At 56.3% G+C, this 13,812-nt stretch overlaps 2 protein-coding genes and 1 long non-coding RNA gene across 3 annotated transcripts; all 3 read right to left on the reverse strand.

Moving 5' to 3' along the window:
• Positions 1–1,074: 1,074 nt before the first annotated feature.
• On the reverse strand, positions 1,075–5,016 carry LOC128350115 (uncharacterized). Its single transcript, XM_053307821.1, has 7 exons — positions 4,820–5,016; positions 4,474–4,623; positions 3,962–4,081; positions 3,752–3,860; positions 3,374–3,436; positions 2,935–3,126; positions 1,075–2,640 (listed from the first exon to the last, which is right to left on the reverse strand). The coding sequence occupies exons 1-6, from the start codon at positions 4,904–4,906 to the stop codon at positions 2,942–2,944; spliced, it is 714 nt and encodes a 237-aa protein (XP_053163796.1). The 5' UTR covers positions 4,907–5,016; the 3' UTR covers positions 1,075–2,640; positions 2,935–2,941.
• A 617-nt stretch (positions 5,017–5,633) lies between these two features.
• LOC128350123 (uncharacterized) lies at positions 5,634–6,532 on the reverse strand. The gene is made up of 3 exons (XR_008319160.1): positions 6,367–6,532; positions 5,871–5,993; positions 5,634–5,751 (listed from the first exon to the last, which is right to left on the reverse strand). It is a non-coding gene; the product is annotated as an uncharacterized LOC128350123 (long non-coding RNA).
• Positions 6,533–8,988: 2,456 nt separating this feature from the next.
• Positions 8,989–13,388, reverse strand: LOC128350547 (uncharacterized). Its single transcript, XM_053308956.1, has 6 exons — positions 13,072–13,388; positions 12,718–12,781; positions 11,017–11,105; positions 10,637–10,700; positions 9,661–9,746; positions 8,989–9,052 (listed from the first exon to the last, which is right to left on the reverse strand). The coding sequence occupies exons 1-6, from the start codon at positions 13,317–13,319 to the stop codon at positions 8,989–8,991; spliced, it is 615 nt and encodes a 204-aa protein (XP_053164931.1). The 5' UTR covers positions 13,320–13,388.
• Positions 13,389–13,812: the final 424 nt, after the last annotated feature.

A 13,812-nucleotide genomic window follows, 5' to 3' on the forward strand; every position in this document is an offset into this window, starting at 1 on the left:
CCCATCTTCCAAGCCAACGTGGCCGGCCAGAGGTCCACAATCTCAGAAAATGGGAAGTAACTAGGCTGCCAGTCGGGAGCCACGAACCATGAAAAATGATCCGACTGTTTCGGAGGAAAGGTTTTCGTGATCGTAAAACGGTTCCCCAGAATTCTGGGAATCGTGTGGGTGAGACGATAGCCCTGTCCGGCCATTAGGACACGGCTGACAAGAGGGTAAGAGAGGGACGCAAATGTGTCAAATAAAGAAGTTATATGTGTGTGTGAACATGTAATGTGAATTATACTGAAGTGTGAAGGAGGCCTCGCACACGCTGATTCGCCCCCAGCCCCGGGTCGCCCCAGGGGAAGCCTTGCTCACAGGTTCAGCAGTATGCTTCCGATCTGAATCATGCATTTGAGAGGCCTGGACCCAGCGTTACTTTCAGAATGAACACAGGTACAGTCATTCACACAAACACATATACGCGTACTGCCATCTGTACACCCATACAACGTATTGTCTGAAGAGGGTTTATGTGCAAGTACAAGAAATGACATCTGACTGCTTGAGCAGAATGGTGAGAGTTCCAGCTTTCTGTTTTCCTCTTCAAAAAAAGAAGTTTCTAGACCTCATGGTGGAGGCTGCAGCTCGAATTTGGGTGGGATTCTTCTGGGGGGGGGGACTGGGGCACTCTCGCTCGCTCTGATATTGATGGCCTTTGGCCTATGGGGCCGGGGCAGCTCTGATGGGGGGGCACTGGGGGGGGGGCTGAGGATCTCTCTCTCTAGCGCCCTCTCCAGTGAAACAAAAGGCTGAGATCAGCAGCATCATAGAAGAAGCAACAAGGATGTCGACCGAGCACCATCACGGACCAGACACAGGCTCGGGCTGGCCCACAGGCCAACAGGGCAGATTCCCGGGGTGCCCTACCCGTGCGCCCCAACTCTCACCCTTCACGACCGATTCTTCTCCAGATCTGGCGCCCTCCCCACACACATTCTGGCGCCCTCTCAGTGCCCCCCGTCCGGCCCTGACCAGATCTGGCACAAAGACTCCAAGGGAGACGAGAAGGAAAGAGGAAGAAACGGCGGGATGCTAACAAAAGCGGCAACTTTATTAAGATACTCAATTAGGCCACAAGTCGTCACTTAACTTTCTAACTAAAGGAAACAAAACAGGGCAGAATGGAGTAGGCAAAAAAGCTTTCCATCTCGGCCAATCTGTGGGAAAGCCAAAAATTCCTACTCGGCCCCCAACAGGGCGACCAGCAAAGCCCATTCTGCCCCTGGGAGGGAAGGAAGGAAGCCCAGGGTCACAAAGGGAATGGGAGGGCAAACAAAATTGGGGGGAGTCCCAGCCAGCCCCCCACCCCGCTCCTTGCAGGCACGTTCACTTGGTCTCCTCTTCTGGGGCGGATCGACTGACTCCTCCAGCCGCCCAGCAGCAGCACATGCCTGCAAGAAGCACAGAGCAGCGTCAGTGGGGTTGCCCTGCTCCTCCTCCCTTTCCGCTCCGGCAGCCCAGCAAGCGGGGATCGGGCAGGGGGGTGGGGGTTGACGGGGGGGGACAAGCCAGAGAATTCTGCTTGACCTCAGCTCCCCACTGTGCAGCAAGGGACGGTGTCATGGCCACACCTCCCGCCCCGCTCCGAAGAGGATCTTCTGCTCACTCCCCCCTGCCCGCTGGAGCAAGAGGGGCTCCTCGCTTGCCCAGAGCAGATGGAAGGGAGCAGGGGTGAGTGAGGAAGCGGGAGGTCGAGGCATCGTCCAGCCTGGCCCAAGCACCCTCCCTCGGCCTCCTTGGCAGACCTGGTGGCTGATGCCTCCCTTGCCCCCTCGCCTCTGGGGTGGAGAAGGAGGAGCCCCTTTGGTGTAACAGGGAGGGGAGGGGAGGGGAGGGGATGCGCCCCAGACTTGGGGAGGCCTGGGAGGGGAGGCCTGCCGCTGGACGCCTCATCACGTGCTACACAGCAGGGAGCGGGAGGGAGAGGAGGGTTCTCTGGCCTGCCACCGGGCAGCACCAGGGGGCGCGACTGGGGCTGCAGGGGGCCCCCCAGTCTCCCGGACTCCTCTGCTGCTGCCCCGGTTTGGGAGGGCGGAGGAGGGAGCGGAGGGGGGAGGGAGGCGTGGCTGCGGGAGGGGAGGGGGGAGGAGCACACCCTCGGCAGGGGAGGGGGCGGATGCCTGGATGGTGCTTCCCCTGCCAGGGGAAGCCAGGCCGCTGGGGAAGGGGAGAAAGGTGGAAGGAGGAGGGGGCGCTCCCCGGCCAGCTGGTGGAAATGGAGGGAGGCGGTGACCTTGCCCTCCTGCTGGGGCCACACAGCCTCCCCGGACCCAAGGAGAGCCCAAGAATGGTTCCCAAGGGCCACTTGGGGGCAGGGTGGTCCTGTAGCCTCCTCCCACAGCCTGCAGCAGAGGCAAGGGGAGGGGCTTCTGCACCCCGGAGGCGGGGCTTCCTTCAGCCAGGGGAGTGGAGCCTGCTTCCCCCTCACTCCTCAGACAGAACTGCACTTCCCTGCTGCCGTCTTGTGGACAGCTCTTTCTATCCACGGGGTTGGAGGAGGTCTTCTGGCTGGTCTTGATCCACTGCGCTGCATGGTGTTTCTTCAGTCTCCCTTCAGCTGCTGATCTTCCAGGGGAGAGCACGGGGCTGTTGTTCCTGGAAAGAGAGAAGGACATTGGTTCAGAGATTGGGGGTCTTCTCACACTCTCCCCCATGATACCACCCAGCACCAGGGACTCCTGGCAGAATATCCGTGTCCTCATTTCCCAGAGGGAAGAGAGATCTTTCCTCTTTCCCTTGGGCTACTTGTACAACTGGCCACAAGGGCCGAAGATGGCATTCCAACACGAGGGAGGGCTGCCCAGATTCCTGCCCGCCCTTCCTGCAGCCCCAGCCCCCTCCCTAACCATCGGGGCCCCTTCAAGTCAAGCCCTGCCTTGGTCTGCTCACCAGTCGGTCAGGTGGAGAGATCACCGTACTCTGGCGGGTGTCTCTTCTTCTTACAGCCTGCCCACAAGCGCCGAACGGCAGCCCGCAACCCGTGCCGGGAGTGGAGGGAAAAGGCCTTCTTCACGATCTTCTCCGTCTTGCAGGCAACTCTCCCGACCTCGGGGTCATGGTCGCCAAGCAAGCTCTCCAGCGCTGGAAGGATGAAGGAGAAACTTCAGCAATGGCATGAAGAGATCACCCCACCCTTCGCCAAGCCCCACCATTTCCACACCAAGAGGGAGCAAGTCCTGACTCTTTCTCCCCTTCACTCTGGGAAACCCTACTGCTGGGCATCCCTGAGGATGCAACTGGGACCTTCCATTTGAGGGTCTGTGGTCCCTAAACCTAGGCCTTTCCCCTCACAGAAACTGCCCCTTCCCACCCAGAAACCCGCACTTACCAGCATGGAAGGTCTCTATGTTCCCTTCAGTGAGGATGCTGCCCTTTTTGTGGACCAGGTGACCTAAAAACAAGGGTGGAAGGAAATGGGACCACAGTTCAGGACCCTGCGCATGGACAGCTCACTTCCCATCATTCAGGAGAGGAAGTCCTCCCCTCTCTGCTCCCTCTGGGACTGACAGATTGAGCCATTCCTCCAGGGACTCTTATGTCACCTTGGGAGGAAATGAAGTCAAGACTCCTAGCTCACTGGGCCAGTCCTCCTGGGGAGGGAACAGCTCCTGCCCCCCCACCCTTCTGGAAGTGCGCTCAAGGAGAGTGAACCTTTGCCCACCAAGACGACCCACGAAGGGAGACCCAAAGGTCTTGTTTCCCTTACCGATCAGCAGGGCAGCTGTTCTCCTCACTGAAGGCTGCTCGCTGCGGAAGAAGCCCAGGATCTTGGTGGTCTCCATCTCCACGGCGTCCTCTGTGCCGAGCTGCCGAATCTGGGATCAAGAGCAAAGACAAATCCCGAGTGAGCAAAGCATCGCCCAAAGGTCCTTGAGCCATTTGAGCCGAGGGACGGACAGGGAGGGGCTGCCCTTACCAGACGCTTGGCGATCTTGTGGAGCAGCTCCTGCAGGCTGTAAGAGTCCCGCGCCAGCAGCCTGCCCTCCAGGTGCCATAGGAGGGCTTCCGCCAGGAGGCTCAGATTGTCCTTTGCAGCCTGCCAATGAAAGACCGGAATGGGAGTAGGAAAGCCTCCCAAGGGATTCCAAGAAACCTCTTAGGGGGCTTCAAGGAGTAGGGGAGATTTTGGACTTTGGTGGCCTCTCGTTGGCTGAAGCACAGCCGAGGGCAGCCAGATTCAAGAGGGGAAGCTTTTCCCCATCCCAGGAAAGAAGGGCCCTGGATGAACTCTGGGAAGAGAAAGTAGAAGGGGGTGGAGAGGTCCATTCCCTGAAAGGTTTCAGAGAGGCCTGGATGGGCCAAGCCACAGCGGGACAGCTGGATGATTCACCACGCCGTGAGGCTAGCTCTGAGGCCTGCCACTGGGCGGCTGGACTTGGGGAAGCCTAAACACCTTCGTAGAGGAGGCAGGAAAAAGTGGGCTCTCACCTGTGCTACCTCCAGGTCCTCATCCTCCACATGCATCAGCACCGCGATGAGGGTCGTGATGTTCTCTTCTGTACCCTCATGATGGTGGTGGCGGTGCTGCAGGAGATCCAGATGGGTCTTCATGGCTGCCCTTCGGATCTTAGCCTCCTCCTACAAAAAAACAGGGGTTGTCGTTGGCAGGGAGGAATTCCTCACCTCCATCACCATGAAGAAGAGCTTGCATGGGTCTCTTGCAAGAGGTCTCAAGGGGGTGTCCGGTTTCCCTTCTCCAAGCCGGTCGGAATCTACAGGTTGGCCGGCCCTCATAGAGCCGGGGGGGGGGGAGGGCTGGCGTGCAAGTACTCACGTGGTGGAAGAGAGGGCGGCACAGGGCAGCCAGGGCAGCATTCACGGTGGCCTGATGTTCCGATGGGCAGTGCCTCAGCCGCTCCATGAAGGCCAGGACCCCCAAAGTGGCTTCCAGACTGGAGGTCCTGAGCCCTCCCAGGATCCCGGCACTAAAATCCTGGGGTTTCTTTGCCTAGGGTGAAAAAAGGTGGATCCTTGGAGTTCTTTCAAACCCATGCTAGTCCACCCCCTGCTAAACAGACCACAGGCCTCTCGGGGGGCTGATGCCGCTTGGCCTCCATCCACTGCCTTGGGGAGGAGATCACTCAAGCCATGCCGGAGGCACAAAGAGGGGGGAGAAGGCGGCATTGGAGCACGTGGGGAATCAGGGCTCCCACGGAGAGATGCATTTCTGTGCCTTCCCTTAAGGATTTCTCCTTCATCCTGTGGCAAGGGTTCCACAGGCTCAATCCACCCAACTGGAGAAATCTCCCCATCACACCTGGGGATGCCTAGGAGCACCAGCCTCAGGTAGGCCTCCCCAAAGAGAGGAGTTTCCATGCCCAGAGATGCTCCCGGGGTCGTGGGTCTGGGTCACTCACCGCCTTCAGCTTTCCATAGATTTGGAGAAGTCCCCTTTCGCTCAGGTAGCGGATGTTCTGGCTGGGGTGGACTAGCCACGCTACCAGGAGCGTCCAAGTCTTCTCCAAGGCGGCGAAGTCTTTGTCTTTCAGGAGCAGCTAAAAGAGGGAAAGGAGGAAAACATCCATCAGCCCCTGGGGCCAGACCCTCCTCTCAGGGAAGCCCACGCCGAGGAACTCGCTGCTCACCTCCACAAAGAAGGCCACCTCTGCGAGGGAATGCTGTTCTGGATCTTTGTCCAGGCTGAAGAGGGAAGCCAGGTATGCCTTCAGCCTGGCCACTGTGGAGGATGGTGTCTGTAGGAGAGCCCTGCAACACACCAAAGGACCCTGCTGAGTCCTGGGCGGAAGGCCCGGAAAGAGCAGACCTGACCCAAACCACCCCAGCCCCCAGGCCTCCTGAGAAATCTCCTCTTCACTCCTACTTACCTCACCAAGAGGGCCACACCCTGGAGGCAGCTCTGCGGAGAGCACAGGGATTCCCAGCAGGTCTTCTCTGGGGTCACCTGTGCCACCCTCTCCAGCAGGGTCCGGATAATCTGCGAGGTCTCCCTGCAGAGAAGAGAAGAGGAGGTGGCTGTCCCCAAAGTGTGTGTCTCCTTGCGGGGTGGCGTAGTGTCAGGGGTGGAGGGACTGTCTTGGACCATGGGAGGGAGACCACAGGGGTGAAGTGACTTTCCCCACAGCTGGTTTTTTAACACTGCAGACGCATTTTAAGGCTCTCTGCAGATCCAAGAGGGCTGCAAATTCTGGGGTCTCCTCTGTGTAGCTGAGGGAGGGGACCACCATGCCAGAGTCACCCCAACAGGCCAGAAATGCTCCTCACCCATCAGAGTGGGACATGGGACAAATGGCCCTAGCCTGTCCTCCCAGAGTGCTGGAAGGAGGACTTGCTGGCCTCGCTTTCCCCAGCGCCATGACTTACTCAGGAGGCAGGTCTTGGCTCTCCCGGTTCCCCACTCCCTCGGTGGTGTTCTGCAGGCCGGTGAGGATCTTGTTCACCAGGCCCACCAGGAGTTCGGGGAACCTCTCCTCCACCTCACTGGCATACTCCACGCACCGGATGACGTCCCCGATCTTCTTTGTTGCTCTCCCCTGAGGAGAAGGGGAGGGCCGGGCCTCAGCACACAGTCCGAGGGACAGTTATGGGTCAGGAGAATCCCCGGGGCCAGGCCAGTGCCATGGGTGTCTGCACGCACATCTGGGCCTGGAGGGTGCTGCCTCTGGCTCAGGGAGCATGAGGTCCACTGCAAGGGAAAGACATCCCCAAGGGGGAAGGGCAAGTCCCCGCCTCCCGTGTAAACAGTGGCTGCCATCCAAGCCGCCATGCTGCGTAGTGCAGGAAAGGAAGGGCGGAGGGGTGGAGGGAAGTCACCCTTGGTTTCCGCCCCTTACCTCTCCCAGATGGACCGAGGAGAACCAGTCTGGGGCCAGCTGTCCTCTTCCTTCTTCGCCGCCGCCGATGTTCCTGAGAGAGGAGAGGAGAGAGAAAAGCTGCTCAAAGGTCTGTCCTGTTGGAGATGGCAGCCAGCTGGAGAAGAACACGAGCACCCAAAGAGATGCTGAGCAAGGATCTCGCCTCCCTTGGGAGGTGGCTGGCAGGGGAACTTCACCAGGCCAGAGATCTCCCAAGTCCAGCCTTTCGTGCCCCACTGAGAAGCCCTGGGAAGTGTTCAGAGAGGGCATCGAGACAGGAGCCCTCCCCTGCTCCTTCTCCCCAACACCGGGTCATGCCAACAGCATGGGGGTCTCGGAGCTCCCTCTGCTAACAGCCAGCAATAGACTTGCTGGTGTCTGTCTCGCACCTGCTGCCAATCGGCTTCCTTGGTTGAACTCCCCCTCCAGAGTCCTCAGAGGGCAAGGAGGAGGAAACATCCCTCTGTGGGGCTCAGACATGGGGGAGCTGCCCCTGTCCCCTGCAGCCTTCTGCTGGCTACGCTAAAAGCCCCCCCCCCCCGCTCCCTACTGGCTCCTAAGGCCCTTCAGCTGAGAGGAGGGTACCTACCTGGCCGAACCGGGGGCCGGTGGAGAGTCCCACACCTCGTCCTCGATGCTGCTCACCTCATACATGGTGTCATCCTCGTCCGTAGAGGAGGACTGGGGAGGAGAGAGAAGAGAAATGGGATTGTTCCAGGGCTTGCATTGACCTTGTGAGGCTTCTGAGAGGAGGAACTGAGCCCAAGGGACTTAGCTTTGAGTCCAGGCAGCACCCTGTTCCTGCTGAGTAGGGCTTGACCACACTTTCCAGAGGAGCAGGTAGTTTGGGGTCATCCATCGTGCTGTAAGGGGCACTGAGGGTTCCAATGAACGGATGACCCTCTAAAACAGGGCTGCACAACTTCGGCCCTCCAGACATGGTTGGACTACAACTCCCATCATCCCCAGCCAGAGTGGCCCATAGTCGGGGATTATGGGAGTTGTAGGCCAACATCTGCAGGAGGCCCAAGGTTGTGCAGCCATGCTCTAAAACCAGACATGCCTCTTAGAACAAAGGCATTTGGCATCTCTGCCCAGAAGAGCCTTCCACCGCATTTCCAACCCCTTCCCAGTGCCTCAATGGGAGCCCTGCATTTTCTTCCCACCCCACTCATCCAAATCCCTCCCACCCTGCGGCATCTAGAACTGGAACTGTTCCAGGTTCTGTCTCCTATCGGGGAACAGGGGACACACACACACACAACCCAGAGCCCATCCACCTGAAAAAATGGATGAGCATTCCTGACCTCTGCCGAGGACGAGTCTTCCACCACTTCAGTGTTCAGCAGCCTCTTGATTAGCCACTTCTTTGGCTTCGGGACTCTGAGAGAAGAAAGGAGAGACGGGGCATAAGAACATCCATGCATGCCAAGAGCCCTGTGGGTCAGGTGAAAGACACGTGTAGCCCAACAGTGGACAGCCAGATGCCTATTTAGTTGGTTGTGAACCACTTGAGACCTGGTTATATGTGGCATCAAAATGTGTTTATTCACACACACACACACACACACACACACACACACCCCTGCAGATTCTGAAGTTCCTTGGCTATCATGGGTAATAGTCTGCAATTGGCTTCTCCTCCATGAACGTGTCTAATCATTTGCTGAACCTAGTGGCCATTAGCCCATCCTGTGGTTGTGAATTCCGTAGCTTTCAATATGAGGTGTGTGGGGCGAGAGGGAGAAAATGCATTTTCTGGGCTCTGTGCTGCACCCAATGCTAGTCTACTCCTTGTGCTGAGCTCCCGTCCTCGTGCAGTGAGGGGGGCAGGGAAATATCCCTCCAGGGTGCTCAGGCCTTTCAGAAACGCCCCCACCCCAGGCTCCCAGGGAAGGTGATCTGCCTCTATGATCCCAGGAGCTGCCCTTCAGCTGAGAAAGGTACCTGGGGGAACTGGTGTCACCGTCCCCTTCCGACCCCTTGTCCTCCACGCTGGCTTGCGGAGTCTCGGCCCCCGGGAAGGAAGAACTCTGTGAAGGAGAGAGGAGGGAGAAATGGCTGCTCTGGCCCTCGCGTTGAGCTTTCCAGGCTTCGGCAGGGAAAAGGCCAGCCGGGCACCTCCCAGCGGTCATCGCCAGGTGAGCTGGATACAGGAAGTGGGCCGGAAGTAGACCTTTGATGTCCCAGAAGAGCTACAGGGGAGGCCAATTCTGCACCACAGCATGGCCATTTCGGAGGTTTAAGCAAACTCTTGTCAGAAGGTGGCCACCCACCCTGCAGCTTCTCAAACTGGAGCCATTCCACATTCTCTCTACTCCTGGGCAACACGGGGGACCCACAAGCCCAACCCTCAGTCCTTCCAAGGGAGGGACTGGATGTTGATGCTTTCTGACCTCTCCAAGGGATGGCTCTTCGTCAGCAGCAGTGTTGTGCAGCCTCCTCTGTACGGTGCTTGGCCTCTGGACGCTAAGAAAAGAAAGAAAGAAGACACGTGAGATCAGAAGAGCAGTGCTTAGAAAGAGCTCTGCTTGATGAGAAGAATGAGACATGCAGCCCAGCACCCTGTTTCCAGGAGTGGACAGCCAGATGCCTGCAGGAAGCCCACAGGCTGGGCATGGAGACCCCTGTCCCCTTGTGGAAAGAGGAGGAGACAAACAACTCTCCAAGATGCTCAGAGCTTCTGCCCACCCCTGGCTTCTTGCTAAACTAACCACCTCCCCCAGCCCCAGGATGGGCTCTTAAGGAAAGTCTTCTGCTTCCATGAGCTCTGGATCTGCCCCTCCAGCTGAGAAAAGAGTACCTATGGGAACTGATGAAACTCTCCACGTCCAGCTCCTGATCCCTTGTGTTGACCTCTGGGATCTCGGCCTCTTCGATGTCGGCACCCTGCAAATGAGAGAAAAAGGAGAGCAATGCGTGAAGTTGTGCTCACTCTGATCTCCCTAGGGCCTTGGGGTTTAGGTTTTCTCTCTTCATTTTCTTTGAATTCATGTTTATTTCTTTAGATTATTTTGATTTTTAAATAAAAAAGTCTTATTAAAAAAAATAAACAATGTGCTCTAACATTAACTGTTGTTGGGAGTGCCAGGGCACAGCCACCACATGCTTGTGGCCATTTTCTTTCATGGTATGCCCAACAATGAACCTCCACTGTGATATGCGTTCTGCTGTGGTCAACAAAATGGCAGCATTCTGGAGCTCTGGTCCAAAGACAGCATGTCAGGTAGGTCTCCGAGATCTCTTTCTTTACCCAAAGAAAAGCAGTCCTTAACAGAAAGGTCAGTGCATAGGAGCTCTAGAATTGAATGCTAATTTCTTGTTGTCATTTCTTGCCATTTTTTCCTGCATTCCTTTCATGGGGAATGGAAACAAATACGAATGGGACCCCCTGGTATTTATAGTTTGGCCCTTAGAGTCTTCTTCATGCAAGCCCACCATGTCCTCTGCTCTCCTATTCCCAGGTTAGCTCCCTCTTTCCAAAGGGAGAGACAAGGTGGGCCCCTGAGTCTGGAGCGAGGGCCATCCCTCCTGCTGTGAAGACTCTGGGCTGCTGTTTTGACCTGAGCGGGTGATGATTGTCTCTCAAGAAATGCCTCTTCAGTCTAGAGACATTGAGTCTCTCTGCCAGGAAGACCCTCTCATCTCCTGACCCATGTCAGGGTCTCGGGTTCCCTTTCTGGATCCGTCCCAACTTCTGTCTGCTGCAGGCGGAGATGCAATCTCCCCTCACTCCTCAAGCATCCCATCCACAAAAGTGACAGGAACTGTGTCCTTACCTCACAAGACCATGCGGTGGCAATGGTCTGCAGGAACCACCCATCGTCCTCAACCGTGAAGACACTGCAGGAAGAAATAAAATGGCATGAGTACCTCGGAAAAGCCTTGCTGGGTCAGACCAAAGATGCATCTAGCCCAGCACTCTGCCTCCAATAGGGGACAGCCGGATGCCTCCAGGAAGCTGTCCCCTGTGACCTTCAAGCTAGTGGACATCACCACCACATCTTGTAGGACTGAATTCTTCTACAAAATGTATGAAGACATCATTTCTGTAGGTCCTGCACCTCTTGCCAGTCAGCTGCACTGGATCCATCCCAGATCCAGGCCGGCTGTGGGACAGAAAATCTTCCCTACACAACATTTCAAGAAGAAACTCTACCTCCTCTGGGAACTGCTGGCAACCGCTTCATCCAGGATCCCGTTCCCACTCTTGACATGCTGGATCCTGGAGCCGTCCGAGAATGACTTCTGTGAAGGAGAGAGGAGAGAGGAATGGGTGCTCTGACGCCCACTTGATCTTTCCAGGGCGTCTGGGAGCCAAACGTCACACCTCCTTCAAAGGGACCTTAACAGATGCGCTTAAAGCAGGAAGTGGCTCCTTTGCACCTCAAAACGGTGCTGGGGACGCTCCCCCACAGAACTGGGCCCCTGCAGTTGCGTTGCTGACTAAAAGAGACACTTCCTGTTCTCATATTGCTTTTCTTGATGATGCATCTAAGCTACTATTTAGAGTCTTGCAATATATATCTATAGCTATCTCATTGAAACTTGATTTTTTAAAATTTTTGTCTTCATATTTTCTTTTCATTCAGCTGATTTATATGTGTGTGTGTGTGTGTGTTTATTTTAGTCTATTTTTACACTCATTGGTTTTGGTTTCTCTTTCCCCACCACAAAGAGAGTGCATCCTTCCTGAAGTACCGGGTCTGAATGGAAGCTCCAGCGCGTGGGACCTTCCTTAAAAAACAAGGCCCTGCCCTGCCAGAATGTCATGGGTGGCAGAATGGAGGGCAATGCCTTTGGGGAAGAGATGGCTGCCCCTTCGGTCTCCGATAGAGATCGACCGGCCTTGAGTGGGAGCCCAGGTACACCACAAGAAGCCAGTCCTAAAACCAATGTCAGCGAATGGGACCTACAAACTGGACACACTTTCATGGCCATTTATTTCATGGGTGCCATTGTGTCAGAGCGAATGGAAACACATAGGAATGGTATCCGTTTCCATTCATTCAAAAAATAAATGCTCAGAGAGGAACCAAACCCCAAAATCTACTGAAGCCCAGAGATCAGCCTCCCCCCCCCCACCCCCCATTCCTGGGGAGTTGGGTGAGATCCTAGGTATTAGACCATTTGGAGTCACAGGATCCCGGATGAGAGTCAGGCCTCTTGCTGTAAGGGACACTATGGTTTCACATTCAGGGGAGGTGCTTTTAGATCAGAGAAGCCTAGCTAGGTTTGTCTCTTTGCTGGGAAGAGCTACTGGCCGTCTGATGCAGCCTCGTCTTTTGAGGGCCCTTCTGATGCTCAACTATATGCTAAGCCAAGCCGGAAAGGGGGTGATGTGGAGCCGAGCAGGGGCAGAGGGGAAGGAGTGCCCAATCTGCCCCAAGGAAGACTTCCCCACTCTAGTTCCCCTCCAGACTGCTCCCTTTCTGGACATGTTTTGTGCTTGGTAGTCCAGAAGAAAATCAAAGTCTGGAACCCTGCGGGGAGGGAGTGATTTGGGGCAGGAGAGCGGAATGAAGAAGCGAGGGGTGGAAGGCAGGTAGAGACACCCCTCTTCCCTCTCAGCACTTCCCATCCCCCAATTTCCCATGCTACTTCCTCCATAGGGAGGGGCTTCCACCTTGGCATGAGTGACTTGCAGTTGAGCCCCGATGGTCACTCATCCCACCCACCCAATTCACGGCTACTACCACTGCAAATTTCGAAGCCTATGGCTTTGCAAGACAAGTTCTCAAAACGTTCCTCCCACCTGCTCAGACTGGGTCTCCCGCACTCCCTCTAGACTCGCTTCAAATGGGGTCTCTCCCACCCCCTCCCAGCCCTGCCATGTACGGACTGGATTTCCATCCCTTACCAGTGACCATTTGCTGGTTTCGGTCACGGAGCGCTGTTCGTTAATCTCCTGTGGCTGGAAGTCACTGAGAGGAGAAAAAAGACAAAAGACACAAGGGAGTGAGTGTGTCGAAGGAACCCCGAGTACCCCGTTTCCAACAACGGACAGCCGGATGCCTCGTGGCAGGGCGTGGAGGCAAGAACCCTCCCCCTCCCTGCAACATTCATGGACTTTGTTTAGTTTAATCTAATTGATATATCGCCAGGGGCGTAACTACTATTAGGCAAGGGGAGGCGGTTGCCTGGGGGCCCCAGAGACTCCTCGCATGACTCCCCATTGCCCCCTGCCCAGCCCCAGGTCCCCTCGGCCACTTGCCCTGCTTGCCCGCCTCTCTCCTGCTTGTCCTCCTGGCCGGCAATCGAGGCACCAGACCAGCTGCCTGCCAAGAGCTGCTTTTCTCCCGGGCGAGGCTTGCAGGGAGGCCTCCGTGTAGGCCCCAGTGAAGCCTGAACTGGAGTAGACATGGAGGGAGGCCCCAAGCAAGCAAGCAAGGAAGGAAGGAAGGAGGCAGGCAGGGTGGCCCCCAGAGCTCTCTGCAGCAGACCCTCCGCCCAGCCCAGCATTTGCCAGGTAGAACCTGAACTCCTTTTTGTGGTCACCGCCCCCCCCCCCGCCCATATATAGGGATCTGCTTGCCATAGGGCTTTGATATGGGGGGGGGGGGGGAGAGAGACTGAGAAGTCTCTGAATATTTAATTTAAAACAGCTTGGGAAATTTGCTGGCTTTAAAAAAAAGCCCTATAAGTGGCTTGTTTCAGGGCAGAAAATTACAAAAACTTCTGGAACACACAATATTATATTTATTTATTCATTCATTCATTCAAAGAGCTAAAGTGTGCACCCATGTCTCTGCGCCCATGTCTTTCTTGGGCATTCTGGGCATGCGCAGAGTGCATGCTCAGAGCGCCCGAGAAAGATACGGCCGCAGGGACACGGGTGGCCATGTTGTCTCCCAGGTCAAAAGAAGAAGAAGCGGGGAAGGAGAACAAGTGGGAGCCGGGGTGGGCAGAGGCGGCACCAGCGAGGGAGAGCAAGCGGGAACCGGGATAACAGAGA

The sequence above is a fragment of the Hemicordylus capensis genome, chromosome 3, assembly GCF_027244095.1.
Source record: "Hemicordylus capensis ecotype Gifberg chromosome 3, rHemCap1.1.pri, whole genome shotgun sequence".
Classification (NCBI taxonomy): Eukaryota; Metazoa; Chordata; class Lepidosauria; order Squamata; family Cordylidae; genus Hemicordylus; species Hemicordylus capensis.